The sequence below is a fragment of the Sylvia atricapilla genome, chromosome 6 (assembly GCF_009819655.1).
Source record: "Sylvia atricapilla isolate bSylAtr1 chromosome 6, bSylAtr1.pri, whole genome shotgun sequence".
Taxonomy (NCBI): domain Eukaryota; kingdom Metazoa; phylum Chordata; class Aves; order Passeriformes; family Sylviidae; genus Sylvia; species Sylvia atricapilla.
Window position 1 is genome coordinate 12,923,451 of NC_089145.1, and position 24,690 is coordinate 12,948,140.

The 24,690-nt window shown below is 37.3% G+C and overlaps 1 protein-coding gene across 11 annotated transcripts in view; it reads right to left on the reverse strand.

Moving 5' to 3' along the window:
* Positions 1-24,690, reverse strand: part of SOX6 (SRY-box transcription factor 6) — a 369,253-nt gene that overhangs the window by 38,780 nt on the left and 305,783 nt on the right. For all 11 annotated transcript variants that reach the window (XM_066320815.1, XM_066320816.1, XM_066320822.1 and 8 more), the window contains 2 exons: positions 24,203-24,383; positions 21,472-21,662 (listed from right to left, as the gene is read on the reverse strand). In XM_066320815.1, coding sequence (XP_066176912.1) covers positions 21,472-21,662; positions 24,203-24,383 — 372 coding nt within the window. The remainder of the gene's footprint in view (positions 1-21,471; positions 21,663-24,202; positions 24,384-24,690) is intronic.

A 24,690-nucleotide genomic window follows, 5' to 3' on the forward strand; every position in this document is an offset into this window, starting at 1 on the left:
TTAGTTATTACGGGTGGGAAGTTTAAACATTAACCTTATTACAACAATGTCAATCATCCTACTGGTGTGCAGGCATGCAGCTGCAGGAATTCTTTGGATGGCAGAGGAGATAAACACAATAGTGGCACTATTGTTACAATTAAAAGCACGGCCCTTGGTTTTGCAGAACTGTGGTGAATGCCCAGGACTCATTTTCAATATCATAGCACTAGGAGGTGCTCCAAGAAAACGGAGGAATTAAATTAGCAAAGCAGGCAAACTTATTGTAGGAATGCTGTTATTTTAAGATATTACAAGATACAAGGTGTATCTTTTCCAAGGATTTACAGGTTTTAGGACTGAAGGATACGCTGACATCTATGATGTTGACACAACCTGCCCTTTATTTTTTCTGTAAGTGAAACACCTGAATTCAATGATCTCAGGGACCAAGAGAGGCACAGTGAGTGATTTTTCACCCTGAAATACTGCTGCTTCCAGATTTTGAAGGCCCCTATGCTGTTCATAAACTGTTCCAGTAATATCTTTGCATGCTGAACATACAGCATGGACCAGCCTCCCTGCGACAGACTACAGATTTGCATCACATTGCAGTGCCTCAGAGCAAACAGCTTGCTTGAAAAGATGTGGGGAGAGAGAAGCCACTAGGTCCCCTTTTAAATATATTCTTCCATCTTAAAGCATAACTGAAGAGTAAGAGGTTAAAAACAGATAACAGGGAATTTACACTAAAATTTCTTTGCCTGCCTGGCAAGCCTCAGCTGGCTTCCATGTGACAGTGTGACATGTGCAGGACCATCAAAAGCAGAAGATACTCCAAAGTTGTTCAGAAACAGAATTTCACAGTGATTGTCAAATTAGGAGACTTCTTTTAAGAACCAGGTTCTGGAGTCAAAATTGAGAATTGCAATTTCATCAAAATTTAGTGTATAGAAAAAAATCTAGTCTAGAAACCAATGGCCTAAAGCCAAACAAAAGAAAAAAAAAATCCCCAGATAAGTAAATGCCAATGCATCTAGCCTACTTGTAAACACTGTTTTCAGCAATTACTTTGGAAACCTGATTTCAAGGATCAGAATTCCAAGATCATCTTCTCAGCTAGTGTGAGCAGTAGCCATCTTGATCTTGAACATAAAGAAGGATTTAAATTAATTCTCTGATTATCAGAAGCATTCAGCAGACACTGAGGTGTTTATAGACTTCAGTGTATGGAAGCCTGCTTTTAGTAGGAAGTCTATCCATTCAAAACTATTTTTTGAAAGAGAAGAAAAAAGAACAGATCGCAAATATTTCCACCTAAGGGGAATATTATGCCCTCCTGCATGTGAAATATTGCCATCTCCATAACTATTGCCACTCTTGCAGGCACTCCTAAGCTATGGATCTGCCCTGGTTAGATTACTTTCAACAGGATTACTGCATTTACTGAGCCCCCTTAACCAAATGCTTTATGTCTTTGTTCATATGGTTTTAATATGGTTTTAACCAATTGCAAGGTTATTTATAAGTTTGCAACTCCCCAGTAGTTAGAGTTATGAAGCGTTCAGACTTAAGCATATCCAGTTGTGTGGTAACCCAACTACTGCTTTCATGCGGTTTCCAACTTTTTATTCATGTACAAAGGCATGATGCATGGCAGTATCTGAGACCATGCTGATTAACTCTTTGTTTCAGCAGCAAACTCAGGCAGCAGCCCACAGTAAAATTACACACGGAAGGTGAAGATTACACTAGAAGGTAAAGATTTAAAAAAGAAAAAACAACCCACAGCAAAAAAAGAAAAAAAATCACACAAACTGTAAAATCGCTCCACAGACTGAGGAGAAGCTAGTCCTCCAAAAACAGAGGGACAATCAATTAAATTAGCAGCTGGTAAACGAAAAGCAAATAAAAGGAGTTACTTTACACTCTGAATAATTCTGTGTGAATGCTGTAGAATTCGCCAGGGGTCAGAAAGAGTCCAAAGCTTGGCCTGTCACTTGTTTCTAAAAAAGCTGGATAATTTTATGACTGTTAATAACATTTGTAGTAGCACATGCTAAGGTAATCAAATCTTGTGTTCCAGAGTGTAAGCTGTTCAACTGTTGAGAGAAATTCCCTCGTCCTCTCTGTTGCTCCCTTCCCTCCTGACCAACTCCACAGATGATTAACTGGGAGCCTTCTAGGGAGAGAAGTTAATTTTCTTTTATAACATCGCTAAATTTAAGGAAGAACTGGTAAATGGTATAGATCAAATCTATAATCTACCTTGTAATTAGAAGGAATCTGAATGCAACCATTAAAAAAACCCCAACATTTTCTTCTAATTAAACACATACATGTGCATTTTTGAGAGACAGACAAAAATAAACACAAATTACGATTGACATCCACTTCTACTAGGAAATAGCAGGACTGTGGTTTGGTTTTTTTCTGTGCTGTAAAGTGACTAATGGAAGCAATTCAACAGCTACTCGTGGACCTTTGGAACATTCATTTAAATTTCTAACATTCGACTTACAAGAATAAACGTGCAAGGATATGAAAAAACAAAGGCATTTTTCCTAGGCTAAATATTACAAAGGAGTAAATGTACATGTATATTTAAGTTCAATTTAGCAAGTGGTTGGACCTTGTTGGTTATGGCCTCATTTCACCAAGTATTTTAAAATGGAGCCTTTAAAATGCCATAAAAGTGAACAAAAATGTTTTTACCAAATTTAGAGAATTTTATGATTCTGTACATATATCTGCATGTTTCCCTAGATTTTTATGCTTGTGACTAAATTTCATTGAAGGTATTCTCATGCATTAGAATCAGAACAGAATTTGGTTACTAGCTCAAAACCGTGAATCTTCTTCTCTCTTAATCACCTCGTAATATATTCCAGGCTGAAAACTCAGTTTTAGCAAGAAGCCACAGCAGTGAAATAACCAGCAAAACTATTCTAAGTTCAGCACAACAATTTTTTTTGGAATGGAAAAAAAAAAAGGCAGAAGAGAAGTAACCAATTTCAATTTCATTGCGGTGTTCTGCAAACCTCAACAGCACAAAGCTGTTGCTTTCAGCTTCTATCCACACAGGCACAGGGACAATAAAGGTCTTTAAAAAAATCCAGACAGACATGTGCACATGTCACTGGTCAAACATCTTCAGGAGCCACCTGATGTTCTTTTGTGAATAGTATGCAAATTTAAGCAGCTATAAACAGGCGTTTATAAGTTTAATTTTAAACCTATAAAAGCGATGAGAAAGACAGATGATGTTCTCATGAATACTTCTATGCCATCATTTCAACAGGACATAAGAAATTATGAAAGCACATGGCAGAGCTTTAGGCACCATTGGGTAAAGCTGGAAAAACTCTGATGAGCATCGACTACATGATGCAATAATCAATTACCAAATCTCAATAAATGCATCTTTTCCTACTCGACACATAACTAGTAATTATGAAGGTATAAAAGCAAATATTTCAAATACTCTATTTCCCAGCATTTTTTCAATGAAAGGACTAAACCTAGTTGTATTTTATTACAGCAATCTTTGAACATGAATAGTATTTCATAGTGTAAGTGTAGATTTGAGCAGCTCCATTAGGGTAAATCCTCAGTTAGGGATTTGGGAGTACAGAGCTCTAACCCCAGACATCACAAATGAGTCACTGGGGGTACCCACCCCTTTTGTTTACCTCCATGAACAACACAAGCCTCTAGACTTGCCTGTTCCATCCTGTGTTCAGAAACACACCTGAAGCAGTTTAAAATGGAGATGCAAAAGACACTTGGGCTTAAATGTTCATGTTCATATTCATATTTAGAATTAGAAATGCAATCAAGGCAGTTAGCAAAATCCCACCAAATGCTACTGTTTTCAAGTATATGCCTTGCCTTGTGCTGGATGTAAATATATAATTGCATACCATGCATATAAAGATTAAGTAGGCTTTTTCTGTATTTATCAAGATGATTTTTGGTAGCATTTTAAGTACACTTTTTCAAGGTTGCATTTTATGATTGCTGCTTATACATTGCTCTGTTTAGACTCAGGTCTCTTTTGTTATCTTCAGAGAGAAAAGGATCACATCACTGAGGTGTAAGGATGGGTGACAATGGAACAATGATAATAACATCATTATGCAGTGTTTTGTCTCTTGTACCTCCATCACTGCCATGTTTTTCTGTGATTATTTCAGCCTCAGGAAAAGGTGCTGCCTACTGTTTATGTCAAGAAGGCAAGATTACTGTTTGCATGATTACAATATCAAGTATGATGTAGGTAATGCCTGTGATAATATAAATGTACCCCTCAACTAGTTCCTGCCTTTAATCTTCATGCAACTAGGAAAAGAAAAAAAAAAAACCAAACCACAAAGAAAACAAAACAGTGAGTTGCAAATTCTTGCAGCCTCATATAGGCCTTAATCTTGTAAGGTGCCAAATACTTTCACCCCAGTCCAACAGAGGCCTCAAGGACATGGATAATCAGTATTTAACTCCAGGGGAGTGTATGAAGAATGCACTAAATGCACATGACTGAATCAGGGCCAAAGTGTGGAGTTCTTATGCTTACACAGAACCTGAGAATAAAAATTAAACAAGTTTTTTCCAGGCTCGAAAAGATGCTTTATTCTTCTTACTGATTATTCTTTTTTTTCCCTTTGAGACAGGTAGGTTGAAGGCCTTCAGGTAAAAAAATTATTCTTGTTTAAGAATAAAACAATAGACAGCCAAGAACACAGTCCTATAGGGATCTATGTGAGCAGACAAGACCTTGCATTAGCAATGTCCTGGCCAAAGCAAAGGAATAACTCTGCATCTATGAGACTGCTAAATTTACTTACTGATCTCCCTAACACAATCAGAACTAAGTTATTCATAATTTATGTTTTTAAAACTTGTACTCAAGGAAAAAGCAGCTCAAACTGGATTTATGGAGACTATGAATTCACAGAGTCAGAGAATGGTTTGGGTTCAAAGAGACCATAAAGATTATCTAGTTCTAGTTCTAACACCCCTGCCATGGGCAGGGATACCTTCCATTAGACCAGGTTGCTCATTTACCAAAACAAAACAAAACAAAACAAAACAAAACAAAACAAAAAAAAAAAAAAAAAAAAAAAAACCAACCCACAACCACCATCAACAAAGGCAACCAGTAAAGTAGGATGAAGTCTCCCCTTGGGATATCCAACATACAAATGCAAGACATTCAAATATGTATTTCCTAGAAACTGGGAGAGCTTTCCATGTCTCAGGAGGAGTAGCTCTTCCACGAAGGAATTATGAATCAAAATAATGTCAGAGGACTTTAAAGGATAACTGAAGGCTATGTATTTTTTTTCCACAAAAAATCCAGGAGCTCTTGCTGAGTTTCTTGCACCTGAAACCACCCTATATGCAAAATGCCTACCTATGTATGAGTGGAAAAAATCATATGTTTTTACTGCTCCAATATACAGAGAAAACATTGCTAGTCTGTGACTAATGCCACTGGCACAAATCCATTCTCTAGCTTTTCATTTAAAATAGAATTATTTTATAAACCTTCTTTTGTTTTTATCTTGAAAAATTTGTCTCAACTTTTCAGATAAGATATCCATTAAGTACTCTTCAGCTCTAGGCAACAATACAATTTAGAAAATGCTTTTATACTTTAACAACCCACCTTGAATGGGTGTTTCAAAAGTAGTGGTTTCATCTACAAATTAGCCACTTATGTCCCACTTATGACCTATTTTTGACCTCATCTTCAGGATAAGCATAATCTGGGTCCTACTACATCTCTCTGCAATTAAAATGCACCTTTTTCTCTCTTTGTCCCTATCCCTATTCACCCACTCTAGTGGGCATATATGGAAAAGTTCATGCAATTCACTGAAGGAACATTCCAGCACCTCATTCCAGTGGAAGATTCTTTGCTGTTCTGTGGATAAATACAATCTGTAAGAGGGAATTTCCTGCCTCATACTTTCCTTGCTCCTTTGTATACTTGTACACTTTATAACTGTGATCATGTTTTATAGCTCTGTCTCACAGGAAAGAGAACAATACCATTCTGGGGAAGCAATCAGTATTTTGGAGCTATTTACTGTGATATATGTAGACAATTGCAATACTTACCACTGCTCATTAGTAATACCCAAATAATTCTAAAATGGAGGTTGGTAACTGAATCTTCAGGCACAGAGAGGGGAAATTATTATCTTCTGGTTACCCAGAAAGTCAATGATTAAGCTGAGAGCTGAACCCAGGACTCCTGCACATTAGGCCAGTCCACTGGCTGTTATGCCACACTGCCCCTGCCATAAATCTGCTTGATGGATTTTTCAGTCATGGAACATTAAAGGCTCTGCTCTTTTCTAATGAATATGTTTAAAGAAAACAGTACAAACAAAAGCAAATGTAACACTTAAATTATCTGAGACATCCTGCTTCAATGTCGCACTTGGATAAAGGATTTCCTACTGGAGGCCTATGTACTCTAATGCACACTGAAAAATGTTTTAGCCAGTACCACTAGCTGGCATACTGGTATCTATTTATGCCTGAAAACAGGGCCTAATCAGTTCTAGGTGGTTAAGAACAATCTGAGCCAACTTTTAGATTATGACCAAAACCTTGGCATGTAGCAGAAAATTTCTTGCAGTGTTATTTCCCAGATTACTTGAACTATTTACACTGGGATTTCAAGTTTGAGGTATTGAAAACTGAAGATTTGGAGAAGTCTTGGACTGTGTATTTTTGTTCCTAGTTACAATGAGATGCACAGAGGAGCATTATGATACACATGACTGACTAAAGGAAGCGTTTTTAAGATAAACCACCTGAACAATTTAGAAGTAGTTCAGTTTGAACTGTTCAGATTTCCTTTTTAATTGAAGATTTGGAAAGCCAGTTGATTTAGATTAAATAATCAACCTTTCACATCTACTTGTTTAAGATTCATGTTGACACTGTACTAAATACAGCCATGGAGTTTGTATTCCAGATAAATTGATCTGACTACAAGCTTCACTCTTTAGTATGATCCTTACTCCAAGATAAATCAATATTTAATATCTCCTGCAACAGCCTCTGTAGATAATTTTAAACCTTTTCTCCATTCCATTAAGTTACCTTTAAAAATTCTTTATACAAGGCTTCACAGATGACTTCTGAAAAACTAGTTTATGAAAAGCAGTCTGAAATTCATTAATTCAGATGGAAAGGGTTTTTTAATCTTGCTGCATTGTGCTGATCTCTAAATCCATCTCTGTTTAGCTAATTCTCCCGCTCAGCTAATTTGAAGAAAAAATAAATACTTCCTGAAAATCTGTAAAACAGGTTTTTTAACGTAAAGAAAAATACCTTTGCACTGCTAGCTTTTTAGTACAAGATATGTCTGGGGTACAAGCTGCTGCAAAAACAGGCCAACCAAGGCTCTCCCTGAGTCCCTGAGAGGATGGGCACTCCTCATCATCGGGTACCAACCTCCACCCTCCAGCCAGCCCCACTGTCACCTCAGCTAAGGGAAACAGGGACAAGCAGCAGCGATGTCAGACTCAGACAGCAGCCACATCCCAGCCTCCATTTTGAATATTAAAAACTGTCTCTGCTCCCTCTCCCCTCCCCACCCTCCAATCTGGTGCAGCAGCTGAGAAGGAAAAACATCTCTTCCTCCTCCCTCAAACCTCTCCTATGGCTAAGGGCCCCGCTGGGATAGGAGGCTTTGATATCAGAAGAATGCAAACAGCAAGGCTCAGGTTTGCTGCTTCTTAGGGTTTAGAAACAGAGACTTAAGAGGAATTTCAAATGATTACATATATTGGGAGAACTGAGAGGGATGATGCCAAAAATAAGGAAAGAGCTATATACTCTGGAACTATCTGGTTGTAAATCCACCATTTAAACTATAGCATCTTCACATTCCTATCTGTGCTCTCCTTCACTCTTATCACTCTTATTTTCTATCCTGCAACACATTCAAAGTGCATTTTCAGGGACATGGTATGCAGGAGTCAGGTTCTGTCCCATTCCTCACCTCCTGACCTGCTGGTCCCCACAAACAGTCCACAATACTTTAAAACTTCTGAATCAGATATTGGTAGGGTCAGGATGAAAAATCAAACAGTGAAATGTTTCAGTTTAACAAAAGGGGAAGCTTTTGTTTTCAAAGCCTTTTCAGCTTTTACAGCAGAATTGCTCAAATAGTTCAGCCCTTGAGCAGGCAGCAAGCTGCAGCTGAAGTTGCTGAGAACCTCTTTATACTGGAGAGGCAACACACTAGACAGAGATAGCTCTTGCCTTTCAAATCTATTAAAGATCTTCATCTCAGGAGCTATAACTGCTTGGGTTTGTATCAAAGCACAGCCTAAAATTGTCTGATCCTAAATGAGTTCTGTCATCAGTTACAAAATAGAATTATTAAAGAAAAAAATGTGACTGATAACTCACAATGAAGTTTTCAATTTTATCTCCATTCCTTTGCTGCCCCCAGAAATCAAAAATGTGATAAATTGTGTATTTTGCTTATGGAAAATGGTCAGCATTTAGCTTACTTGTGAAGTCAAATCCAAGGCGGATTTAGCAACAAGAATGCAGCTGTATAGAGAATATACCCATAAAATAACAAAAGGAGGTGAAATAACACTATCTCTTCACAGCATGAGAAGTTAGTGGAAATTCTAATGAGGAAATTGTGTGCTGTCCTATTAATTAATTAAGATGTGACACACAACAGCAATGAAGGTGCTGTTTTCATAAGATCCTACAAGAGCCCCAGCAAAAGCAGGGTGAAGTTAAGCAACAGGGAAGAGTAGCAGCAGGGAGAAAAGGAGAGGCAACACAAAGTAGCAGATCACTGCAATCACTGCAAGAAATTACCCCCTCTGCCTTGTCATGAGAGAGTGATAGAGACTTCCACTACCTAAACCATGGTCTGCACCACACTGGGAGCATTCCTAATACTGCAGCACTGGGCTCTCATAACAGTTGAAGGATGATTAATAAATGCAGTCCCTAATTCAGAGGTACATGTGCTGCATTACATCCTTTCCATAGCAAAAGCTTTACATTAATTAGGGACAGAACCAGGAAAGTGGATGCTTTCTTTGCCCTTTTAACTGGATTCTTTATGTTCTTATAACACATATGGTAACTGCAGTAACATGGCACGGGTGGGGAAAAAGGGAAATCACTTGGTGTGATTTCCAAAACTAAGCAAGGAGTACACTTCATTACATTCTCCTGTAGAATAACTCACACATGCACTATGAATTTCCCACACTGTAGTTCATTCCTTTTGCTTATCCATGCTAGTGAGTACATCCTGATAAAATATGGATGGCTTTTGGACCAAATGGAACAGATATCCTGCACAACACAGTGTGCTGGTTATTGCAAACACTGTCGGGCATCCCAGTGTATATAGGGCCAGTTTATAACTGGGAACATTCTAATTCAGGCTGTTCCTTGCAGTGAAAGAGGAAAAATAAACCCTGCATGAAAGAGGGTGGGAGCAAACCTACAGGAAGAGGTCTTCCTTGCATTTCTAAGTTTTGGGTTCTTCCTGAATGGAAGCCCTAAGTGTTGGCATACACTTCCTCAATGAGACCCTGCAATGATACAGTGTGATCTGTAGTGCGATACCGGAGAATAAAACACAGGAGTTAAGCAAAGGTCCTGCAGGTAATCCCTTGATAAAGGGGAATCCCTGGGGAGGAAGAGTGCAGCCATACAACCTAATCTTATTCATAGTATTCAAGAGCTTGAGGAACAGAATTCTGGCAGGGAGCTGGCAGCTGAATACATTTTGGCAAACTGCAGAACCTCTGACAGACCAAGAAGTTTTACAGTACACGATGTGTCAGTGACTCACTTTGTATACAGCTCTAATGCACATCCTCCCAAATGATGGCTTCTAAACAGAATGCAAAGTAAAATGTACCAGCATCCAAAATACAGCAAAGACTGCTCCTGTGTTTTAGAAATGGAAAAAGTGGGATGCACAAATCAAGATTCTCTATGTATGTAAAAAGACAGTTCATCCAAACAGGAGGCATAGAATGAAATTGTTACTTCACAATTGAAATCGGATGCAAAGAAAAAGGCAGGGAGACAGGAATGCTCACATTGTCTGCTGTCTCAAGAAGCCCTTGGCAAGATAACAGTGAAATCATGCACCCAGCTACTGATCAACACAGGTCTGACATTAAACCACAAGTGTCCACTTCTCTTACTGGCTGTTTAATAAATTGCTTTGGAACGGGTGGAGGTAGAGAGGAGATCTTTCCAAAACCATGTCTCAATGTTCTCCCTCAGTTAATGAATGTCAGCAAGTGGAATAGAACAGAAATTTGATATGTTTTTCTAGCCTTTCTTATAGAAGCATTTGCAACATGTTAGAGGCCACAGGCATAAAAGGGGAATAGTAGGAAATTAATGTTGTCTGTAGATTTTCAGGATGTAAGCTGGGCAATTTCAGCTTGTGGGTTAGGCATACTTCAGGTTTTAAGTAGTGTTATAACAGCTTACTATGACTTGAACAAGATTTTAATATGAGCAATCTGATGTTGAGAATCATTTATTACCCTGTTACCCATTTCCAATTGAGATAGATCTGTTTGTGGAGTTAGCATTATGTGACTAGAGATGAACAAGCTATGTGCAGTGAACATTTTATCCAGAAATTAGAGTATTTCTTATCTTTTCAAACTACCCCCAGAGGTTCAGTGATTTCTCTACATGTATGAGTGTTTTAACAATCCAACTTTTTAAAGCTCTGCATGAACTATGCACTTAAATGCTCAATGGTTTCCTGTTTCTGATTTATGCTGTAGTTGGTCACCCAAGACAAATGACATTGTTTTCAGTACCTGACTCAGTGATAATGCAACTTTGCCTTAAATTACCTGGGAAAAAAAAAAAAAAGGCAACTGGGAAATCTCTCAGCTCAAAGACCTCCTAGGTAATAAAAAGGTTTTACTTCAATTTATCAGCTCCTGCATCCAAAACTCAATGCCACAGAAAAACCAGTGAATCTGCCTCTGGCATACCACTGGTAGGAAAAAGATGGCAATGGTAAGGGATAGTGCAGCAAGGCCTTCAGCAGCCCTAGATTAAATTGCTGCAGAGTTCAGGGAGCTGCTGTAAAGATCTATAATTAGCATTGACCCTCTCTCAAGGGCTGGAAGATCTCCCTGATAGTGTATTCCTCATTTGGTCAGTGGGTGCTGCATCAAAGCCCCCATTTCTTACTAAGAGGAGTTGAGCAATTTGGGCATAAAGTGCAAAAACCTAATTGTGCACAAATGTCCGTGTTCATATGTAAATACAGAAATAAAACCTAGAAATAAAACCCTGTTTGCATGAATATTTGTGAAAAGAAACAAAGCAAGGACTAAGCATAGTCAGATTCCATTAATCAGATTTCAAACAAACACTTGCAAACATTGTTTCCCATTATTGGCTCAAGTCTTTTCACGAGATAAAAGAAGACAATTTTACCTGTTAGCATGTTCATTCTTTTGATTGAAGCAGAGCAGTTAAGCCAGCAAAAAGTATTGTATAATCCCACAAACAGGCAGCTTATCCTTAAACAACAGGGAGTGTATTTGCATTTATCATACCTATTGATGCAGCCTAATGACACTTGAGAAACGGGAGACATTTTTAATTTTAGAAAGTAATGAAGTATCAGGGAAAGCAATCCAAATTTATCCTTGCTGTACTTTATCTGCTGCAGATATATGAGAGTTATATTGGCAATGCATTTGGTGTAGCAAATTTGCTTAGAGGAATACACAGAGCCTGGAAAAAAATGGCAGTAACTTTTGCGGATGCCTTTGCTTGTATCTAAGTGTGAAATAATATGCAAATATATTCTGTACTTCTCAGGACAATTGAGGCAGTGATATGATAGGATTGTGCAGCTGCCATTCTGACCCACAATTTAAATCAATGGATATATTCCTGTTCCAGCAAATTTATGCTTGAACAATAATTTTCAACCTATCTTTATTGTTTTGTGGAGAAGCATCATAAAAACCACAGAATAAATTTCAGTATATATCTGTAAATTCTCCTGAATAGCTTGGGAAATGTATTGTATATAAGAAGATCATTATGCTGTTACAGTCATCAGAAAGACACTATCCTTCATGGCAGAACATCATCTTTTGGAAAAAAATATCCTTGTTGGTTTGTGCAAATTTTTCAACACATCCCTGAGACATGTTTCAATCTAATTCTGTTCCTTTTGAATTTTCAGTTGCTCCAAAATTTAAGGGAGAAGACCAAAATGGGGCAAAGTTTGTATCCTTTTCACATGAGCTACCCCATGCAAGGGAAAAAGTAGTGTATTTGGCATTTTTTCTTGAACTTGAAAGGCAATAGAAGAAAGGGGACAAGTCCCCCTTATTACAATTATCATCATCACTCTAATTAACACTATTAATAATTTGGTCTAAACCCTGAAGTTAGACAACCTCTTCGAGTAGTCCTGACAACATAAATAAAAAATCTTAGCTGTGTTCAGCAAGAATACTGTTAAGCACAGGCAGTGGCTAAACCTTTAGCAGCCAATATTCAAGTGTAAAAACAGCTCTTGATACCAAAAGTTTGTGCTGGTTTCTCTCCTGAAAAGAGCATTTTGTTACCATGTGCTCTTGGCATTGAATTAAAGGCATGAAAAACTTTAAAAGTGCACCTAATATGGGAAGTTTTGACCCTCTGCAGGGTGTGTGTGTTCTTGTGTATACATATGTGTGCCTCTCTATATATGTGTATGTAGAGGTTGCTTATGTCTAAATATGTTCTCTCTTATTTTCTTATAAATGTACATCACCATTGGGGTGGTAAAACCTTTTTTTTTCAATTTATGGTCCTGTAAAATTTTTGTGATTTATAGTTTGCAAAGATTGCATATTTTTCACTCAAATAATTTTGATAATTTAATAGATAGAGAAAATAATTTAGATTTTATTTTAATCAGCCTCTACATGACTTGAGGGGCTAAGAATTTCACTGTACATCTAATGCATTGGAACGGAAATTCAGAAACTATCAATGTTATAAAGACAATTTTGGAAAGTAAGGTAATTGAGTAAAAGGTTTAAAAAAAGGTTGCACAGAAAATTCTTCTATAGGTGTAAACGGGATCCATAAGCTGTCACCAAAGCTAAATTATCTGCAAATTTAGATGACCTACATATGCCAGAGATTTTGCACTGTTTCTTTTTGTCTTTTCCCTGTCAGTTCCACAGTTTCAGCGAGCATGTATTTTTAATGTGCAAATTTCAAACACATTATTTGTATGTCTTTCTACACACAGCATACAAAGTCAGCCTAAAAAAAAAAAAAAAATAATTTGGTAGGTGCATCAATAGGCACGAGTGTGGCTACACACAGGTGTAAATAGCATTTCAGCAAGAGCATGTGATCAATTAGAAGCTGCATCCTACCTCACCCCCAGACAAAGTTAACGATTCATGAGCAGCTTTAATATTTCTATCTCTGGGGTTGGAGGAACAGACTTGACAAGGTTTCATACCCACAGCCTTCTGCACCTGGTTCCCATTACAAACCTGGCCTTGATAATGGGGCTGTGTTCTTCTGCAGAGGCTGATGTTAGCGCTGGTATTTTCCTCCCATAACTCTTATAACCTGAGCACCAATGTTATGGCTGGGTTTGACCCCTCTGTGCATGAGCAGCTACAGCTCCCATCACCTTTCTCACTACACAGATACAGATCCGATAAAACACTTCTCTAAGTACGGGTACAATGTCTGAACTGTTTTTGTTTCCCACAAAGCTGGTGATACATTACAGGCTTCAGGGTTATATCCAAAGTCAGGTTAGTTGCTTTCCTTCTTAGTTTATGATTGAAACATTTCTGCTTAAAAGATATGGTTGGAGACATAGGGATTTTTTTTTTTCTTCCTAAGAAGCTCTGCTTTGAATTTAATTGAAATTACACTGCAAGTTCTAGTTGCAAAGCATAAATCCATTGCAATACTTGCTCGTGTCTGAAAGATACTAAAACCATCCGTCTATTCAAAAATGCATCTAATTCCTGATCAGAACTCACAAAAGAAAAACAAAAATAACAACACTCAGTGTGCCCCTAAATACACTTAGAAAACCAATTCAAACGCATATGACGTTCATACAAAAGCAGAAATCATCTACACCTTGAACTTCTTAAAAAAATAGCAGGGAATTCCCTGAAGGATATTCTGCCTAGGAAGTCCAGTCATAACACACACAATACACCCTGAACAAATATGTTGCTTGGAATCATTGCTATTTTTCCCTCATTCATTGTTATAAATGCATACGGATGTCAGCCTTTATCTTATCTTGGCATGAAAATTCAAATATTGGAAGCAACAGCATAAATAAACAGAATTTCTCCAGCTAAAAATCTAAATGTTTGAGGTCCAACATGTTTTCCAGTTCTAATAAAAGGGGGCAGTATTACATCAGCTGAAATTCTGAATTGTCCAAATTATCATAAAAGGAGCTGGAGAAGGATACAAGACTGCTGAATTCCACTGAAAATAGACTGTTACTGTGTATGCAGCCACAAATCTGCTTGTTTGCCTTGGGGTAAAATTTTCAGAGCTAGTTCAGTGGGACTTAGACTCCTGCATTGCAGCCACTTCAAAAAATTTTTACTTGAGTCACTATTTTCCTTTCAAAATTATTAAGGAAATATTACAATGGGTATAAAATGAAGACACGTGTTTATGTAGCTAGGATAAGCCCTGAGCCTAAGAAAGAAATTGCAAAATTATTGCAGTTTAAAAAATTCTGGAACAAACTGGAGGTTTTTTTGGTTTTGTTTTGGTTTTTTTGTTGTTGTTGGTTTTTTTTGTGTTTTTTTTTTTTTTTTTTTTTAAATACAGATTTTTCAGATTAAAAATACTGATGTCCAAATATGGCTTTAGGAAATTAATTTTGAACACCCAATGTAAAAAAAAAAAAAAGTTATAGCTTACATATATTATGTACAGCCACAAGTAGATTACTAAATTGAGCAGATTCACAGTCAAGTATAAAGGACATTTGTTTTTTAAGAACTCTGAGGACTGCTGGGATTTGTGTTTGAAACTTTTCGCTATTCCAGGACGTTTAACTTAGACCTGTCACTTATCTGTTCTAAAATGATGGATCTGCAAAGAGGTTGTCTCTATGCAGCGTGTCCTTCCACGTCCCAGCAAGTCCCCAGGGAAAGGTTTGAGCAGGATGACGTACTCAGGAAAAAACACTTTGCAGTGTCTCTTTGTAGAAATCAGAGTCTTCATTAGACAGATGGAATACACTCCCACTGAGTTGAATAAATTGCCTATATTCTTGCAAGAAAGTGAGACCACACTAACAGTTCCTCAAGTAAATCAATGTCTTTCTTTTTTCCCTTTCTATAAAGTTCTAGATTTTTTATTATAGGATCTAAATACTTAAACTACATTATACCTAAGTGTAAGCTGGGGGGGAGGACCTTTCTGAAGTTACAGTGAGACCAGTGAGAACTTTTTACAATGACTGGAGCAAATAACATAGAACAAGTAATTAACTTTGTAAAACTAATCATCTGCTGCTGTTATTGCTATCCTTTTTTTTTTCTTTCCTAATTTTTAGATACTCATCCTTTAATTACAAGTAGAACAAAGGTTTAACCAACAGAAATAAGGATCTACTTGAAAATGCTTACAGTTTCTGTCATGTCTGACTGCAGCCTCAAATATAAGCATTGACATCTTATTTGCTAAGTATCAATAGTCTGCTAAAACAAACAAAAGGGGAAAAAAAAGAAAATAGAAGTTTTTCTTAAAAGAAAAAAGGGAATGAGAATACATCATTACCTGCAAATGTAAACCACATATTCATAAAGATTTATAAGAAATCCATAAGACCCTTATGACCAATTAATTCATGTTCCAAAATTAAGGGTAGTCAGGACTCCTTTCAGTAAAAGGAAAAAGAGAATTGCAAGCAGAATGAACTGAAAAAGCATTTGCTTAACTATGTGTTTGGGGTTTTTTAACAGAGTTGAGAATTCACTAAGAGCAAGGATGCTTGTAACAAAGTGATCCTCTGAGACTGTCTGAGAAATCTCCTGCACAGGCAGAAGAGACAGTGTGACTCCTTCCACTGCAGTTGTTCTGTCTCTGATGCTGAATGTATAGGGAGAAAAAAGCTGGGGGGGGGGAAAAAAAAAAAAGGAAAAAATAAAAATACCACCACGATGGCAGCATAATGCAGCATTACTTGCCTTTAGGAAAAAGAAAAAAAGGAAAAAGAAAACAGCACAGAGCTGGAGCCATTGCAGGGCTGTAGGCAGCCAAAAGGAGATCATGCATGACTAGTGACTTCTCCTACAAAGACTTCCTGAAGTGTTTTTGTACAAGCTTGTAGTTGTGTGCAGGAGCTTCATGTACATGATGAAGTGTAACGCCTCCAGAGGAGTTGTTACACTCTATTGTCTCAATAATCCACATACTTAACAGTCCCTAAATACAGCAGAGCGTAACACCTCCAAAGGGGTCGTTATGGCTTATCAAGTCCAATCCAAGTGCCTAAATATGGATTTGATCAATAGACTGTAATATCTCCAGGGGTGAATAATGCACGTTCTTAAGAATGTACACACTTTGCATACAAACTGTGGTCTATATTAGGATAAATTACGTGGATTCAACTTGTGAAACTTTGATTTAGAGATAAGAAAGGAATAAAAGGCTCATTAGAAGAGGTGCTAAAGTACCATAATTCCCAGGAAGTAGGCAATGACTCATGTAATTTATTTTGGGGTCTAATTCTACTTTCCTACTGCAAATACACAGTTGTCTGAAAATCTACAAAAGAGTAAGAATAGAATATAAACATAAAAATGTTACATACAATTCTGCTTACTCTCAGATCTCAGTGAATGTGCTTCGTGGTAAGTAAATGGGGATGTGGGGATACAAACATGTTATGGTAATTGATTTTGTATTTATCCCATCTTGATTTCATAGATGTTTCCCCAATCCCAGTTCTACCTATATTTTTTATACTAAAATTTTCTGAAGCATTTTTGTCAGCATTTTCCTGCTTTATGTACAAAAAAGATAGGATCTGATTCTTGTTAAAATAATGTCAGTTATCTTATAAATTATATAACATTTTCAGATTCATTTAAAGCCTTAAATCAAAGCAAATCTTCTAGGCAATGACGGTAGTTTGAAATACTAAAATAAATACAAGCAGCTGAAGCAATGCAGATTTTGTGTAAGTACTCTTTTTTGTTGACGGTGAACATGCCTTGACTGGAAAAAGTCGCATCCTCTAAACAAAGATGAATTTTTGGTCTGATTTTACTTTTGCTTCTATCACATGGTAAAAGCTCTGGGTACTGTTTCCTCTTTTTCCTAACTCTCTCCCCTTGCCCAGTGTTGCTGTTTGCTCTGTAATATGACAGACACCATTACTCTTCCCTTTCCTCGGTCAGACCACACTTGAGGTTTTTACTCCACCTGAGGCAGAGCTGAAAAATTCAACTCTGTTATAGTAATTTCATTTATAATTTTTTTTTTTATTTTTTTTTTTTTTTACCTCATGTGCATTGTACTGGTCTAGGCTCAGAGCTAAACTTAGTTCACATGCCACTGAGTTTTGGATTTGTGACCAAAACAGTGCTGGATAACACAGGGATGTTTCACCCATTGCCCAACTGGACTTCTAGAGCAAGGCCTGATTTTGAGGCTGCTCTGCCAGAGAGGAGGCTGGGGGTGTACCAAGCACTCAGAGGGAGACAGAGCCAGGCCAGGTAACCCCAGCTGGCCAAAGGAATATCCCACACCATCAGACTCAGCAATAAAATCTGGGGAAGAATGAGGAAAGGGAAATGGTTGGAGTTTGGGCATTTGTCCTCCCGTGTAACTTATTTGTTCTGCAGCCCTGCTTTCCTGGGAATGGCTAAACATCTGCCTAGCAATGGGCAGTAGTCAATTAATTCCCTTTTTTAATTTGCTTACATGCACAGCTTTTGCTATACTTATCAAACTCTACTAAATATCCCACAAATTTTCTAACTTTACCCTTCTGACTCTCCTCCCCATCCCAGGCTGCATGGTGCTTACCTCCCTGTCCTAACCCATGACAGCACACAAACCCAACTCCACAGGATGCTATCATCTCAGAACTGTAACCCTAATGCTTTGGCAAATGACAAAGTTGGGCTGTCCCAGAGTGTTGGATGTTTTTGTTTTGGTCTTTCTGATGAGTGAATCTCTGTGAGCACTTTGAAAGCTTTGTAGATTTTTTTTTTCTTTTTTTTTTGAACAGCAGAATATGAACACAAGCAATTTTCAATTCTGTGTCTGTAACCAAATACAAAGCTTTCTGAGACTTAAATGACACATTTTCAAAAAGGCCTAAGCCCAGGCTTTGAAGTTATGTACATAATTTTGTGAGCTCAATCATTTGCACAACAAACTATTACCAACTATCTGAACTTGAAGACCAGTAACTGACCAGAACTCAATAGCTTTTTTAAACCAGCTGCAGGCAATTAATTTGTCATCTTTTTCTGGTGCCAGCTTCCAGCTACTCATTTCTACAAGTCTAATTACCTGAAGCTGATTTCTGAGAGTTTGGTCCTGAAAACACAGGGTTCTGATTCTTCAAAAGAAACCTATCCAAAATTGCAACTGTTATCAAAGCTTCACTGGGATTATGACAGAAACTATATGCAGTTTTCTTGGCATACAATTATTTCAAAATTATATTTCTCTAATTGAAGTAATCTAGCATTCCTGCTCCCCCACCTCCATTTGAATCATCCTGCCCATCATTTTTAGAGTAAAAAAAGTATATCATAATGTAAAAATTGAAAGGCAGAGGGTGAAGGGGGAAAGAAAAGTGTTCTAGGATTCTGTTTGTGCAAAGGATTCCTCTGGTTTTAATGTATTTTATACTTGTTATAAAATATAAATACATTTTCTTAGTATTCATGACCGAATTAATACTTTTATTTTCTCCGGCATAAGAGTGGGGATGCACCATCACCGAAAATGACTGATTTATATCCTGTTCTTTTGCCACCCCTGCCTTTCCTCACATCTGTGGGGTGAGGATAACAGACCAGCACACCAAAGGTAAAACCAGAGCATATCCTACAAGCTTTTCCTGCCTTGATGGTTCTGTAGTGCCTGCTGCAATAAATAAACCCAGCAGGACTGCATAGGGTCACTAAGAGACTGAACAACAGATTTGCCTGCTGCTGTTTTATTCGGAGGTTTTAAAAGTTGCAAGTGCTACCATGAAAAGTCTCCTCACAAAAATGAGAATGATGTTGTTTGCATCTGTTAAAGAGTTCCAATTCACTCTGCTATATTTGCAAGTAAAAGAAATATTTTTTTTGCTCAGACTGCCTGATGTATAACATCAATCTGGAAACTGTGCATCAATCTGTGTATTGCTGGTAACCGGCACAAAATAGAAATTTCAGATTATTCACTGAAATATTTACTGACTCCACTTTAAAGGGTGAAAGATGAAATAAGAACTTGATATCGAATACAAGACATAAACATGATACTGAAAATATGCAGAGAAGAGACTCAATAACTAAGTGGATGTCATTTTTATACTTATTTTTCAAAGTGAAATCAAATGTTAAGAATTCTTTTAATAGCCCTTATAGCATATTAGATATTTTTTAAATGTCAAGCCACTGAAACTCATAAAATAAATTTTAAAATAAGCATAATTTATAAACTCTTAGCACTGATCATGTATGTGACATTTTTTTTTATTTTTATAACCTGGGCTTTAGTATCCTGCCTCTTGATTACTTAATACAAACACTGAGTTTACAATTACAGTGTTTGAATACAGCCTGCTTGATCATCCTGTATTTTTAATAATATCGAATTGTATTAAATGAGGTTTTCAAGTATGACTTTTAAACCTATGCTAGCAGACATATATATTTATTAGACACTGAGTCTGACTTGGAAAAGCATTGTTTATCCTGTGTGGCAACATTTTTACCAGCCTTTTTTAACTACTTGTTTTGAGTGCTGTAAAGAAACTACCAAGCAAAAATATAAAATGTAATTAAAAGGTGTGTATCCATCTTTCATGAGTCTGTTTATGAAGTTTCTTTGTCTTTCTGTGCCTTGCTACAAAGCACTCACCCAAGCATTCCCTTGTGGGCTGAGAAAAGATCAGAATATTATCAAATTCATTATTTAAGTAGCAGTGAATATTCTGCTGAGTCTTATACTCAAAACTCCTGTTAGTCTTTGGGCTGCAATATAATCTTCCCTCCCTCACCCAAGAAGCAAAGAACCAACCCTGCCTTCTGATATAGAGAATCACAGAATTTTTGTAGGCATTGAGGGTACCTGCTGTTCTGGAGTGCTTTAACAAATAGTCTGAAACACTGCTTGCTCTATAGGCTAATTAATGTGCCAGTTTTCTTTCCATTCATTACTAAATAGCATCATAACCATTCTATTGGCCAAAGCTTTAGTGATTACCGGGATAATGCTTTTCCTTTCCTAGTTGACTGGAATAAGTATTGTGGTCTCTAACTGACCTTGTGTCAGTGGTGAAAAATCACTTGTGTGCTGTATTTTCTGCAGCAGGTGGCACCTCTAGGGAAACCAACAGAGGCATTCCCCATCCACAGGGCTGCCTTTTACCTCAGCCAGTTACCAGATGCTCTGCTGTCTTGCCCTGGTGTACATGCAGAGAGACCTGCTGCTGGAGCAGACCCTGAACACCTCAAAAGGCCACAGAATGGGACAACACACAGGTTTAGGGGATTTTCCAAGAGTCTTCTTTGTCCTCTGATGGGTCCTTAAAGTGTGATAGAAACTCTTCCTTACCTTTCACAGATGATGCCAGGTTGCTATTTTGTAAGCTGGATCATGTCCTGCTCAGTCCAGTGCTGGTCCTGTTATCCCAATACTTTTTCTCATTTACCCTTTTACTCTAGTGTGCCTCCTCATTTCAGTGATTCACATTGGAGAGTCAACAAAGAATGTTTTATCTCTAATTTCCCACTGAACTGAGAGCTAAAAGCAACTGCTTTGAGCCGAGGTACTTCATCGCACCTGAACCACAGATTCAAGCACACTCAATTCATACACTGGCATTGTAATAATGATGCCAGGAGAGAACTGGCCTTTTAGCCATATTCATCAATCCAGCCATTCTCAAAAGCACAATTCAAAATCCAGTGACCACAAACAGTGGAGGCTTCAACCAGCCCTGTTTCCATGTTTCTGTGTGCACACTTACAGCTCTGTCACAGGTGTGCACAGGACTGTGGATGTGAATGCTCTCAGGTAAACCCAGAGAAGTTTGTGGCACAGCACTGCGAGGTGACAAGGTGTATTTTGTATGAAACCAGGGATGGCTAAAAGCTCTAAAAAGAAATTTCATATAAAAATAAAAAGCATTTTGCCAGGAAGAGAGGAGTGAGTGACAGTCTGTGGGGAAATGGCAGACATTACCTTTTCATTCCTGCAGTTGTTTAGACCCATGTTATTCATGGAGGGCAATTTTCCATCAACACCATGAGGCTGCTGTTGCTGCTGCTGTTCCCTTTGGATTTGCTCTCTCATTTTTCGGGCCTCCTGAATGGCTTTCATTACTGTGTCCTGGTCCCCAAATAGGGCAGGTGAATTAAGACTGGAAAGGATATCTATAAACAGAGAACACATTTTATTTAGGTAACTATCCAAATTGGAACCCAGGGTAAGAACTCTGCTCTCACACTCTTAGAGCTGCACCCAACCAACATCTGCAGATGGAGGAGGAGTGGAAAATGTCTGTTTGAAGGCTGAATTACTTTGCTGAAGTGACTGATAAACTCATGCACTTCTTTTGCTGTTAGGAATACAACCACTGAGGTCTTGGGATAGCCTGATATGGACCTCTCTGAGCAGAGTCAAATTTAAATATGTGTTTAAGACAACAGTATTCTGAAGCTTAAACTGGACACCTTTTGAGGTATTAAAAATAATTAATGAAATGAACAAAGGAAAAATATTTAATTTACTAGGCCGTGAAACCCCATGCCTGTTCTTAGAACTTTATAGAGAGAACCATCACTCTAGACATTTGGATTTCCATTTCAGAAAAGGCACTCACATTTACTTGTTGGGGACAAGGGTCATTATCACCATAACATGAGTATAATACTCTAAATCAGCAGAGAAAAAAACAGTTTTCTTTCTATTGCTCTGAACAGGAAGAAACTTTAAACGAGCATCAAACTCAGGCAAGCATTCCTGCTACATCTTACAATGCATTCATGAAGATGAGTAGCCCAGATACAGTTTTAGATTTGAGAGAAAAAAGACAGCAATTATTTTGTGACTGTTTTTTTGTTGTTGTTGTTGCTGTGATAAAACTGTGATCCACCTGCTCCTACATGGAAGTATTCTCTGTAGTGCACATGGATAGATTGGTGCAGATATATTCTAGCTTGGGAATTTTGAGCAGTTTCACAGTTTGTGTGTGACCTGTGCATCTGTCTGACCAGCAGATGTCTTTTATAAAAGCTTTGAATTTGCTAGATTTGTGTACTTATTGACAGTCTACTACTACTAGTAGACTAATTTTTATATTATTTTCCTTTTACTGAAGTTCAGCTGAGTACAATACAAGAAAATTCAACCTCAAAGGATCCTGAATTATTTTAAAATAAAAATGATCAAGGGTTTCTCACACTTCATCCTGGGAACCAAATGCTTACTTTAATACTATGGCCTAAGTTAGTAGGGATGCAGACTGTGATGTTTTCATCCCATCCCATCAAGGGTTGGGACTGGTGCTGTTTTCTATCTGAATGAAACACCCCTCTCTAAAATAAAAATAATGTATTATAAGACAACCATTGTTTTTGAGGAAGAGAATTTGCAATTTTCTGAACCATTTCAGCCATCAAGTTCCATTCTGGACCCTAAAGAAGTAGGGAGCCATATTTGCATGATTTTTAAAGAGATTTAGCTTCGTAATCATCTACATTTATTTTGAAATGTAGCAAAAACTCCTACATGGCTTGTTGATTTTTGGTAATTTCTTCCTGTCTTTTTTTATACTTAAGGATTGAGACAAAATTATTTTATGACTTTACATGAAAAATATTTATACCTTAGGCACTATTTGACTTCAGTGCTCCTTTCTCTTGAATGGTCTATGAATTCAGATTGATATTTTAGTTTCTAACGTAAGATAGTGCAGAGATAGTTCCAAATAAATTGACAGGTAGAGTATCTAGATTGTTGCAGAAAATATCTTTCAGAGATAATGATGTTCCCAAGTGTTTGGCAATGGAAAAAACCCTATAATTTTTATATATTTAATATATGTATTTAACATATCTATTCATTATTCACAAGTGTTTCTATATATTTTACAAGTACACTTGAGCTACAGATTGTGAATAAGTGGTCTGTAGTAAGTATTTAGTCACTGTTAAAATTTACTATTTGAACTTTAGGGCTGATCATCTACATTTTGCTGCTCTTGATTCTGTTTCTTGACTGGTTAAAGTAGTCTTCATACATAGTTTTCAGACCAATTTTGTTTCATCACTTTATAAGCTTAAAGAATCTTGAACAGGGATCAAAAATTCCCTACTTGTAACCATATGAATCAACAAAATCCTGACAGATGTGTGAAAAAATAGCAAAAATATGATCAAATAATAAAAACATGATCAAATAAAAACATTAACTGGCTGGACTGATGCTTTTCCATCTTTATTTAAATATATATATATATGTATCTAGTGTCTGCTGATAGTGTCTGGTGAGGCTGTATGTGTGTGCAAAGCCAGTTTTTAATTTTTTTGTTCCAGAAGTCAAAATTCAAAAGTTAACTTTGAGGGTATACACCCAGTAAGTAGATCCCATTAAAAGAGATATTCACATAAACCTGTTTTACAAGTTTTATATACCTAACTTTATTTACTTGTCTGTGTGTATTTGTATGTATTTCCTACATTATGTATTTCTTTCCTGTGTTTGTCACACACCGGTACAGCTCTTTGGATACTCTTGTAAAACCTTGGTAATCAAGTATTCTTTCAAAAGATTCACTATTTTTTTCCCATTTTAAACAGAAATGAACACCCAAGTATCTACTTAATCCAGAACTAAGTGTGCTCAGGCTGGAATTTCATGCAGAAAACCTATTCATGCCTGTTTTCTCCTTTCCCCAGGGCAGAGCAGTTACCTAAAGAGGATCCTCTTCCCAGAGATCCACTGAGCGGGCTGGGGATGCCACTCTTGTTCGTCACTGTCACTGGACTGCTTTTGCTGGCTGGGAAGAGATTCTGTGTTGGAGACGTCGGGGATTTGACAGGTTCAGCTGTTTTGGGTCGGGCTGAGAGATTCAGCGGCTGAGCTGCTTCATCCTGCAAGAGTTTAATGTAAATAACTATTAGGAGAAGACAAACGAAAGCATCGTTTTGCAAGCAGCAGTTACTTTACACCTCGAAGACAATGCCACATTCCGCAGCAATAATAACAAAAGAAGCTAATTATCTGCCTCCTTTAAGATTCAACGAAAGGAAACCTCATTAATTTCCCTGTGTTATGCTTCTTATTTACATTAACTATGTGACTGGATCATTCTTTTTGCCAAATTAAAATTTGAATTAGCTCACATTACAGCTTAATTTCCTAATGTGTTTTCAGAGATCTAAATTAACCTAGGGCATT